The sequence below is a fragment of the Atractosteus spatula genome, chromosome 11 (genome assembly GCF_055471065.1).
Source record: "Atractosteus spatula isolate fAtrSpa1 chromosome 11, fAtrSpa1.hap1, whole genome shotgun sequence".
NCBI lineage: Eukaryota > Metazoa > Chordata > Actinopteri > Semionotiformes > Lepisosteidae > Atractosteus > Atractosteus spatula.
Genome location: NC_142716.1, coordinates 32713465 through 32726013, shown reverse-complemented (window position 1 = coordinate 32726013; position 12549 = coordinate 32713465). Strand labels below are relative to the sequence as shown.

Below are 12549 nucleotides of genomic sequence, written 5' to 3'. Positions count from 1 at the left end.
TTTTGCACCAGAAAAAGTGAAAGTGCAGTAGGTGTTCTTGTTGCCTATTTCCACTGTAACAGTCTTTGCATGGAGGGATTGTTCTTTGCAACTTTTGTCAAATTTCTCAAATGCAAATGAGCCCTTTTTTGAACATTTGCAGATTCACTGATCGTGGATCACGTCTTACATCTCATAGATGCTTTGTATATTAAAACAATGAGATTCTAATAGTCATATTGTGTACAAAGTAATTATAATGAGCAAGGAACCAGACCCAAGTTTGAAAAAGACCTCCCTGAACCTGTGTGGCCTATAAAGAAGATATTGCAAAGATCTCGATCACAAGGGATGTTTGTGCCTTCATCTCTTCTGTGCAAGGCAGAGGTTTGTTGCAATGAGTCAAGATGATAAAAAGGAAAAACAATGGATTTTGCTTTTGCAATTATTATTAAAAACATAAAATGTAATGCCAAGCCTGAAACTGCTCTACATCCTCAAAGCCAAGACTATCTGCAATGCTTAATCAAAGCCCTTGGCACATCACTGATACTGCAAAAGGTTAAAAGGAGAAGCTCACTCAGTTCAGCACCATGAATATTACTCTTTATTTCTGTACCTAAAAGAAAGGAGATCAAAACCTTCAGAGACCTCTAGTTTATGGCTTTTTACAATGTGCAAAGGTTGTTGCTCTGAATTCTCACAAGTCAACTTTGATGTCAAAGTAATAGGATGAACCAGATACCTAGTTAAGGTGTGCATTTTTCTTTCCTCATTTTTTAAATGAAATCCTATAATCAGCCTTACAGGGCAGCACCTTGGGGTGCTGTTCAGGGTCAGACTGCACAGCACTCTCAGTGTCATCTTTAAAACACACAAGAGTTGTGTATAAGAAATTACTAAATTGCCTACTAGGGAGAAGTATGCATTGCAGAACTGAAGGTGATGTTCACATACAGTATGCTCATTGATTACACAGCTTTCAAAGTCCTAGACATCTTAAACACAGGACTTACTATATGTTTGTCATGAGATCAACAACATATTCTATGCTTTTTCTAGTGTTTTCACTATTACAACCACCTTGACTAAAGCAGTTTAACTGTGGTTAGAAGAAACAAAACTTGTCATGTAGCATCGTTAATTCACAGGCTTTTCAAAAGTCTGTTATCAGAGCAACTCAAGGTAAACCATGTAGAAGCAGCCGATATGAAGTGTCATATTGTCTACTCTCTTTCTTACAAATAAGATGTAATTCCTGACTTGTCATATTTTCCTCATTTAAATCTTTTACATGCATTTCACTATGCAAAGGCTGAAATGCTGCATTTTATACTACAGAAGAGAGAACTTTCCACATTCACTGCTATATTAAAAGAGCAAAGGTTTAACAAGAAGAACTGATTCTGTATAAAGAAGAAAAAATTGAAATTTACTCTTGAAAAGAGTAAGACAATGCAAAATATGCAAAGCTACTGCACAGCAGTGTATCTCTGTCTCCATATACACATGTATCACATGAGAAGCAGCAGAATGATTGCAAGACTGACTGCGTAGCCATTAAGAAAAACTCTTCAGCTTCAGGGTGTCAAAAGGGGGCCATTTGTATGGTGTTAAGAACAGAAATGCTAGGATTTAACTGTAAAATGGAAAACAAAGAGGAGTGGTCTATTCTCTCCAGCCTGAGTTGTCAATGAGCTTGAGGTTTAAGTGACTGTGCTGTCTACTGGGTTATGATGAAATGCTGGTGAATGAGCAGATTTATGCATCCCCATACAAAGCTGTTCAGATCTGCGTGATGTTGTGATAAAAACTAAAAAACAAGCAGTTTTCAGATTAATCGAGTGTTTAATCCAGGGAATGTGTAGCCAGGCAGTCTTTTAAGAAAGAGAAGTAGGATAACTAGAGTTTTAGACATTTCTATGCATTGCTATGACAGTCTAGGTCTCATGCCTGTTGTTTTGTTTCCTGGCTTTCAAAAGGATGTTTTTTTTCCTCATCTCTGTGCACTAAGTTCTGTCCACTAAGGTCCCTCCTCCCATTCACTCCAGCAGGGGTGTTTCCTGGAGTGTCTTGCCAGCCTGATAATGTACTGTAGGTGCATCTATCACAGCAAGGCATGAAGAAGACCTGCACTGAAGTCAAGGTGACGCCTTGAAATGTACTGTCAATGTAAATTAAAAACCCACCAAGATGCAAACAATGAAAAGAATTACTTAAAACAGATATATAATTAGTAGATGTATATTATTATGTTTTTTGGATCCCGATACCTGCTCTTACAATGTGAAGGAAGTAGTTTCTCAAGCATTTTTGTCATAGTGCCCATGACTGCTGGATGCCACAGTGAGATGACCACATACTTCTAGTGTAAATAGGAAGGGATCTTTTAAAAAGAACACATTTCTCAATGCACAAGAAGCCAAGTATCTGAATCAGCAAGTTTTATTATAATTTCAACAAATATTTCCTTGACAGAGATGCATAGGACTCAAAACCACGTGGTCACGTGTGAACTCTTCCGCTGCTCATACCAGAAACAATTCTTCCCCTAAAGATGATCACGTGAGCTTATAACAACTGTTTCCTGATGAATGTCAATAAATCTCTTTCCTCTAGATCACAAAACACAGTAGAAAGGCAGTGTTCTGTACAGAGCTGCAAGCCTGTTGAGCTTGAACAGAGAATGCACACCAATCAGAACAGCTGTGTTGGGTCTCCAAGGTTCTACTTTAAAAATGTGAAATCTTAATTACATAAATGCCCAGTGGACAACTTGTTTGGACATAAGAAGCTGTACGCACAAAGATCATTCAGGCTGCATGCATTTTGGTTTTCAATAAATGGCTCCTCGGAGCTCTGTGAATTGCAAACCTCAAAGGCAACAAGATGACATCCTTAGATCATGTAGCTACTAACTGCCAGAAAGACTGAACAGGCCGAATGGCTCCTCTCATTTGTAAGTGGTCTTATGTTTTTCTGAAAGAATAACCAGCAGATTAGTACTCAGGTTTTACTGCAAATCATTACAGCATAGGGTTGAAATTTAGGAATTACCATCAGTACTGTATATACAGTATAAAATATTCACACCCAGTTTAAACTCAGATAAGACTTGGTTCAGGATTTGACAAGCACATCTTGCTGATGTCACTGTAAGCAGTCAGCAGCCCAACAAATCAGAGAAAATGCTGTTTTTTGGAAGAATAGAGAAGACAACTGTTGAATAATGCTTACACTTTAATGGGATGCTGAGGCATAGCTTGGAAATTCCAGTCACATAGAGCTAGCCGTATGATCCAGCCCTGAAATGTCTCTTAAGAGCACGTCTACACTCAAAGCAAGAAACTTTACTAGTTAGATTATTTTGAAAACACCTTTCATTGATATTGATACAACATATCAATGTTTTACATACATTGCTATGCAGTGAATATCACTGCAATTTGTGTTATATGGAAGATATTGAAGTGCAATGCAGTCCACTGAAAGACCTGACTTAAGTAGAAACTGGAGCTGAGGTATTAGACCCTAGGTTTGGCAGTAACTGCTGTCTTGGTTACGGCTCTGTGATTGCTCATAATTCCTAATGAAAGAGAGCAATGCTCTTATTACAAGGTCAATGAAGTAAAGGAAAATTGCTATTTATTTTCAACTCATCAGATAGACCAATGTTTCAGATCTGGTAATGTTCCAATTAAATCAAGCTCTTGTGAAAGGTACTTTTATTAAGTCATTCTTTTTGTTCTCAGCCCAGAAAAGCAGAAAAAAACACGCTTCATGCTTAAAACATGCTTATCTGAGCCCAGGAGAAATCCTTTTAAGGTTAAATCTCTTTAACTTTAACATTCAATATACAATGGTGTCAAGTTTAAACAGAACCCATAACTCTTAAAGATCAGCAGTTTATGAAGAAGCTATGAGACCACATCCAGGGTTAGTGTTATAACCAGGTCTGCCAACATTAGTTTTAATAGTCAATAGTTGTATAGTAACTGTTTCAAACCAGCCAGGTGTTTCTTCAATAGTTACAGTGGGGACTGGGTACCTTGATTGTTTTCCCATGTTGGATCAGTGCAGTCCCATTAAGAATAAGTAACCTTATTCATAGTTTCAGTCTTGCACGTCATGAATCAATTTCTCAAGTGATCCAGTAGGGATCCTGTAATGATTTCAGTTGAAAATGGGCTTGACAAGCTCATGCTTGCTCAGGCTGGCTACCGAGTTCTGTGAGAAGCCTAACTGGATGACTAGGAGTGTGTGAAGTGCCTGAAGATTGGACTCCCATGCCGTGATAGTACCTGATAATCAAGGATGCTGAAGCCAAGTCCTCGGTCTTCCTTCTCCAGCTCTACCACCTTGACCTCCGGTGACCACATTGCCAGCTCCCCTTCTTCTTCCTCCTCTTCGTCTTCCTCCCGTCGCTTGGCTAGCACTTCCATCTGTTCCCACTCATCTTCCTCAAGGATCACCTGTTCCTGGAGAAAGGAGAGACCAAGCTGAGTGCAAAATAGCACTACATTTTAAACATCTTGTACTGGACAATGCTAGGTAACCAGATGCTAACACCACTATTGTTACAAAGAGGGCACTGGGATTAATATTATTAATTAGTTATTAATATTATCAATACATTATTAACAGTAAAGATATGGCAACACCAAAGGACGTCTACTTTCCAACACACTGCGCAGTTGGATTGAATCTGCTAGCCCAGAGGAAAGATTGGCACCAACTGGTCAACCAACACCATTGTGGCTGGGCTCAAGAAAACTCATTGCATCATTTGAACCACGCAGGCTTCATTCTCTGTGGAGCCCACGCTCTCTGGCATCCAGACTGTTACAAATACAACGTACCGCACAGTACAAGAGGACTAATTTTAGACCTGCAAACTGCAGTTTTTCAGCCAGACATGTAGAGAGGATCTATTTTGCCAAGGCCAATCACAGACGCACGTCTGCCCTCACCTCCCCCATCACAACACCTGGAGAACAGCCCTCTGAGAAGCTATAATACAGAGCACCAGTCAGAAGAGCAACTCTGAGCTTCCAACACTCACTCAGTCATTCATGGTTATATAAAAACCATCATTTATTATGTCATCTGCATGCCAGCACAGCTTATACAACAAATGTTTTGAGATGAAGCAGGTTTATGTCCCTTTCTAATAGCCTGGCTACTCTACTGGTAGGGCTGTAATTAGCCGCCCTGTATTTTCACTGCAGCATTAGCACTGGGGCACTGTGGCGTCCGTTTCATCTTCTCGACTGTCATTTCATCCCATCTGTATGTTTTTCTTGGATCCCTCTGACTCTTGCCAGACTTTGAACTCCCAGCTGCAGAATGAGTCAATTGGACTTTATACCCAGCTCTTTTTATATTCACTGTGCTATGGAACAATTTCTGCTGGCTTCAATGAAGACAGTTCTCAACAGAAAAGTCCTCTTTATCCAAACGTTAGTAACACAACATTACGGTTTGCACTTTAATGACAATTGCTTAAAAAACTAATATTGATGGACTTTGTTACCAGTTAAGCGTTTATTAGTCAACAACAGGAGTAACAGACAGAAATAAACCTAGTTAAGGAGACAGCTAAGGAGTCAAGGAGTCTCCTTAACTTCTAGTTAAAGAGTCAATTTAAGGATATCATTTCTGTTGCTATTTGGGTCTTGAAGCCTACTTAGCAACTTTTGTGTATCTTTCATTCTTTCAAGACTTATTGTTCTTTGACATTACATTTAGTTACCAATACCAAAATAAGGTAAGTAAGGCACATCAAATATACTGAAAGTAAGGGCTACCACATACTGTAGGTGTGGCCAATGTGTTAAATAACATCCCTGCATACTTACGGTCAAGTATAAAATACTGGACAGGCCAGGTTGCCTATAGTTATGTCTAGCATGGGTGCAAGAGGAGGCCTTATTAAGTGACTTTACATTGGTATTTCCATTTTTTCTCCAGTATCTGTAGATTTCGCTATAATACAGGATTTTAATTTGAAGCATGACGCTTGTACATGTGCTAATATACCAGTCTCTTGTTCCGCAGGGAACAAAACAAAGGATGCCTTAGCTGTATTACAAAGAAATTGTCTTTAAATCGGTAAGGGAGTAATGAACTGAAGAAACATGGATTTATTTGAACCAGTATTTTCTAGTTTTAAAAAATATATAAATTTAGCTAATGCCTCTAGCATGTCTGAACCAGATTTCACCAACTTTGATGAGGTTCTGGGTGCAGATACGAATACTGTCATGAATCATACACTTGGCAAATCAAAATGGAAGATGAGTGCCTGATGTTTGGCATCTACATTTCTGAGAAATTGTGTCTTATCTGAAATTGCAAATATATGGCTTGGGGGAGCAAAGTAAGTTACTTTTATGGATAGAGAAAAAAAATAAATCCAGGAATTAACTAAATATTTGTCTCAAGATTCAAATACACTTCATTTACCATAGTATTTTGATTCACTCGTCTTTACATGACATCAAAGCTTGAATATTTTCATGTCCTCTTCACCGATCAATTATCCAAATTCATATGAAAAGGGGAGTGATGACATATTACTTGGTTTTTGGTGGAAGGACTCCACATCATGACATTTCCACTCACCTACTTTCCCTAAGCATGGACTCCTTCCATGTAATTCCCCCTTTTCTGCCCCACTTTAGATTAAGGGATGAATTGAATTAAATTTTTTAGTGAGGAAGGTCTCTGCTCCTCCCAGGTCTTCAAAAAGAACTTGCTGGCTTATTCCATTTTACAGCAACAGGCTCTGCAAAGTGTGCCTGCAGCACCCATCGGGGAGTGAGGTTATCAACCCACCTGATGCTATAATGTGCAAACCTTTAGAGAAAACATATTTGAACATTACAGATGAAGAGATGACCTGCTCCATCCAACATGTGGCACAATATAAAACCAGCTTCAGGATATTATATCCATTTGCATTATACAAAGTGGAGAATCATCGAGGAAGCCGATCCATTCAAGGAATTGTGGGCCACACTTGCCTTCACTAATGTGACTGCTCATGACTGAACCATCAGAAAATGACTGAGGTAGAATGGTTTTCATGGAAGGATAGCAAGGAGAAAAAAACACTTCTCTCCAAAAAGAATACTTATATCCATCTGATGCTCACTGAAGAGCACACAGATGATCCACAAGGATTCTGGAACAATGTCCTCTGGAAATAAGAGTTAAAAGTACAACTCTTTGGCCTCGATGAGAAATGTCATGTTTGACACTGCTCAAGGGGGTGCCACCAGTTACATATTTTATCCAGCATGGATTTTGAATGTTGCATCATTAGAGAATAAATAAATGTTGAAAGAGCTCCATGTTTTGTGTCATTTGTTTCATCAGGTTAACTTAATATATTATTAGAACTTTAATTAATATCTAATAAACATTTTAGGTTTCAAACATGTGAAAAGGTTGTGTGTGCAGTCCCGTTGTGGGGCTCTTTCTTCACCTGTTTCCTCAAAGGTGGAAACAAGCTCTCTGGGGGCTCTTCCACTGAGGCCTCGATGGTATCTTCGACCAGGTGCCGGCAGCACACCAGAGTGAAGGGGGGTGGAACTTCTCTCAGGAAGGCCACTGCTTCTCGCCGGGACTTGCCGTACAGCTGCACGCCGTTGACCTGAAGAAACAGCGGGCAGAGATCAGGTGGAAATACCAACAAGCTGATGAAGCACCTCTCCTAAACAGTGGGCAACCAAGACTTATTTTCTTACTCAATTGAACTTAATGTTTCAGATAAACTGAAATCAGCCGATATTTTCTTATTTTCTTCTTTTTTGTGTGCCCTAAATGATTTCCTACATTCAACGCACGCATCATTGGGATCTTTAATCCAACAGCACCTGCAGCAGAGCCAACACAGACTGGACCACTGCTACAGCTCTCTCTCTAACAACAGCATAAGCACACAGGCAACTAGCACATTGCAGGGATCGCTGGTGCCCACCTGACGCCAGTTTTTCCTGTTGGCTAAAGAATCCTACTTGGACCGACAATGTCTAGTCTAGAGTGTTCACACTGGAACTCCTTAAACTCCCCTTTAAACAAGTTTTATTTTTCTTCCCAATTTGTCTTTAACTCAAACCATGACTTGGAGAAACTGTCAGGAGACAGTGTGCCTGTGAAAACTGTGAAAACCTCCAGTCATGACAAATCCAGCTGCCTATAGGGCAAGAACACTGTTTTAAGTCAGCAGCATGGGAAAAAGGCAGATGGCTTGGAGAGACACATTGTGGAGGGCACAGATATATCATCTTCAGCTCTCTCTGGACACAGATGTCAGGTGGAATACAGGATTTACTCTCCAAAACTGAGTGGTACTGTACTGTATAAAGCAGGAAAGATGAGGATTGTGTCTAAATTAAAATACTACTATTGTACATACAATTATGTCACCCTTTAATTTCAGCATTACTGTGTGCACAGGTGTTAAATGGAACGCAGCAGGGTACAGAAATATATGGTATTACACATCAGGCCATGTTCTTACAGCTGGTTCAGAAACATGCCGGTAATTGTCCTCATCTTTGTTCACCTGACAAGTTTTTAAACTTATTAGCTCTAAATCCCCTGCATTCGAGGTGCCAGATTGCATTTTGTGCAGTGGGGGTTGAGTCCTTCAGGCTGCTGGCTGCCTGATGTCACACACCACTCCTGGAGTAATGCCAATGGCAGGCACTCCCACCTCCAGAGAGACAAAAGTGCTTCAGGGAAAAAAGAACATGGAGGGCATGAAGGAGAAGCATGAACAAAGTAAAAAACCGCAAGCGTTCTCTTTTAACAATCGCAGCAATGAGCAGTGAAGCACCATACTATATGCATCAGCACTTCACAATGAACTCTTTAAGCAAACTACTAAAGAGTAATTAATAGCATCATTAATGGAGCAACACTGTGGAGTAGTAGATAGAGCTTTGGATGGAACATACAGTAGATCCAAAGTCAGGTAGAAAGCTGCTGTAATATTGTCGACTGAGTCAGTCACTCAAATTCCACCAGTAAATGCCTTGCTGCATAAATATTCTCCAGATCATCTTTGTTCTCAATGATTAATTTGAGTAAATAAAGGATTAAGAAAACGTGTTGTTTGTCTGATGCTACACATTTAATCCCGAGTAAGAGAACTGAAACAGACATCTTTGAAACGGTTTGAAACAGAAAGCAGGCCAGGCTGAAACAGGCTCAGGTGCAGTCCCCAGGAGGAATGCCTGATCAGGCTAGAGCACAGAGCACATATGGTCAGGATTTGAGCATCGTTTCACACCACTAGATTTACAACAGTGCAAGTCATTCCACAAGACTCTACTTACTGCTATAAACTCTGATTAATAGACCTCAGACTTTAATATAAAAGTATTGTCAGGTTTCCTGTGCCAAAGTTGATTTGCAAAAGCCAATAACACAGAAGATTAACCCTTACTTCCCCCACACAATGGTGAAAGACCATTCGTGTACTCAACTCATTGGACCCAGCAGACTGTTCAGTCACTACACAGTATAGAGAATGAGAAATTGAGAAAAGCTGTTTTAAATTCATTTTACTTGCACCTTTTTAGTAAATCCACCATTAATTACTGACTGAACCCATAACACATAGTTCTCTGTCAAAAACAGGGGGTGCAACAGGACAATTACATGATGATATGCAATGTCACACAGATTGGACAGTAAGCTTCAAAATTATGTATTTGTTCACCTACTTTGCACGGGTACACAGTACACAAAAACTAAAAACAAACAAAGTTAAATACATAGAATGTAATAATGGGCTAAAACCTTTAATCCAGAATGTATGTATTCACTTAATCAGTGGAAAAACTGCATAGGTGTTTCAGTCTGCTTCATCACTGTAATAGGTTTTCCAAGTAATATCTCTTATTAACACTGATTTTATTGCCTTGCTATCTTATTTGCTATCTTTGCATAGCAAATAAGTTGCAGTTTTTTGGCGTGTTAAAATCAAAAGCAAAGAACTGACCATTTGCCTTACAACAGTAAGGATGATGATATAGGCTCTTCTGAATTTCTTATGTACTGTATACTCTGGGACAGGTTGAGGAATTTAGAGAAGAAAAACAAGGTTTTGCATTCTTCTGTGCACAAGTGAGAAAATACTGGGTGAAGATTTCACCAGTGAGACTGCAATCTTATCAGGGTCAAAACAAGAAAAAAAACAGAAACACAACCTCCATTCATAATCGTTCCAGACTGGATTCCTTTGTGCTGTATTCCTCATTTTCAGGATGCTAGTAATGCATTGTCTTGTAGACCCTGAGCAAGATGCTCATCAACTAAAACAAATTATTTCATACTTTTAGGCATGAAGCAGAAAGACCAAACCATGGAGACATGCCTATAACCCTCATCTGATATCTAGCTGGTTTATTTGATTTTCTTCCAGACAATTACTAAGAACAGATAAATGGTGAAAAATGAACAAGTGAAAACTATGTGGAAACTAATCTCATTAAAACTGAGAACAGGAGTTACTTCTTTATCCAAAACTTTGTGGGAGAATGAAATAAGAAGTTGATACCGAGACTTAATTCAAGAAATGGCTGTACGAGATCCTGGAATCAATTAATTTTTAACTACAGATGGTAGTTAGAGGGGCCGAGAAGCCTCTCATTCTTAACCTTTCCAGTGTTCTTATAACAAACAACAGGCTTTGAAACAGAGGTCTCCCTCAATGTTTGGACTCACTCCACGGAAGATTAAAAAAAGTAAGGAGCAAAAATATGATCATTAGTAATGAAAGCACAGAGACAATGATACTTCAGTAACATTTGATGGAAACTTTATCTGTACTGGCTAATTTGGGGATTGCTGGGGGATACTTCTAATAGACAAATGCATACTAAGGATTTTATAAAAGATGTCCTTTGGCACATTCCCTTAGTAGATGGGCAACGTGTTTTCATATGGTCAAGTCTTTCTTGCATGTATGTAAAGTTGTCCAAGTGCCCCTATAACTGATCACCAGCATATGTAATACCTTATTCATAAGCTAACAAAAAAATCTACCATTCATTAGACCAATGAGGTTCAGGGAGGAGGATCAAATTAAAAGCTTTATAATTTCCTCAGACCAACCACAATAATGAGCTATTCATATCTTAACAATACTTGTGAGAAATGATATTCTAGGTTTAAGCAATCGTGCCATTTTATGAGCAAACAGTGGATATAGTTGTGCTGTTCTGGATCAACAGACTTCCAACTTGGTTAAAGTTGCCTCAGTGACATTAAACACTAAATATATTGTATGATTTTAACAGCTGTGTTACCTTTGAATAGATGTGTGTGTATGTTTCTCCATTTTGAGCTGCAGGAGGTGATACAGTTGTAATCATGAAAAGGCAGCTTATGTCTGCACAGAAAGATACACCTTCTCTGCCTTTGTTATGAATTACATGGTACGCAGGGGATTCAAATATACAGAGGAGGATTTCAAATCTATAGGACCTAAATTACCATAAACGGTTGTTCTTCCCCTTTTAAAGGATGGTTATGAGCACAGAGCACAGACATTAAAACCACATCAATGGGGGCTGAAAAGGGAGCCACACTGCGTTTCTTTAAGCAGTCTGAAAGCAGAGGCACAGTGGGGCAAATCGCAGACAGGATCGCCACTCGATAGCAGCTTTAATAGGCTCTGCTGGCTCATATCTGCTGGGGGCCCTTCGCACAGCAACCCTGGAGAATCCTGTTCCAACATTTCAGATCTGCTAGCGTGCACTGCTGGGCTGAGTTATGTGAATACTATTTAATTTAAGCGTAGCTTTGTTTTTCATGCACAGAAGAGCCCTTCTGAGTTTCTGCAGCACAGGCAGTGCCACTCCCCCCCCCAAGTCTTTGTTCCATTCCGAGTGCCAACAATAACAGGCTGGGTGGCAGCGGCGGCAGCCCACGGCTGATGTGGCAGGAGCGGGAGACACTCGTGCAGATGGCACAGTGGGACTGTCTACGGCCCCATGCCCCTGCAGGCCCGGGTATCATTCCCCACGTGCTCCGCACACAAAAGACTCGCAGCAAGGCTGCAGTCACAACGGTGTCCAAACCGGATTCACTCGTGGGGCTGTCAGACGCCTACAGAACATGTTCAAAGGCGAAAGACATCTCTGCCAGCATTTTCTCCAACAGCTCGGTGTGTCAGTAGGGCCCACAGATACAACCGAGGGACTCTTGACTGATTATGTGCCTTCTGTTGGACACACAGAAAGCCAGCGCTCAGGACAGGGCAAACTAATGGCACAGCCTGCAGACAAGGGCATTAAGCAGGTAGCTGGAGAGGAAATCGCAGACAACGAAGGGCAGGTACTGTGCCTGGAGGATTAGCCAGTGACATGGCCGATGGCTTTGAACCGAACTGTTATTTGATTCTGAACTTCCTCTTGATGGGAGATATGTGTCAAAAAAGCAACAAAGTAATTCAATCGAGGGATGTAAAACCATTCTGATTCTTCAAGGGCAGCTTCTGGTTATTTCAGCTACATGGAGATACTTTCTGGAGCATGATGCTCCAGTTTTTTA

The 12549-nt window shown here is 40.1% G+C and overlaps 1 protein-coding gene across 4 annotated transcripts in view; it reads right to left on the bottom strand.

Moving 5' to 3' along the window:
• patj (PATJ crumbs cell polarity complex component) overlaps positions 1-12549 on the bottom strand; it is a 230608-nt gene that overhangs the window by 176926 nt on the left and 41133 nt on the right. For all 4 annotated transcript variants that reach the window (XM_088927009.1, XM_088927011.1, XM_088927012.1 and 1 more), the window contains exons 15-16: positions 7469-7636; positions 4281-4457 (exon numbers count right to left, since the gene is read on the bottom strand). In XM_088927009.1, coding sequence (XP_088783135.1) covers positions 4281-4457; positions 7469-7636 — 345 coding nt within the window. The remainder of the gene's footprint in view (positions 1-4280; positions 4458-7468; positions 7637-12549) is intronic.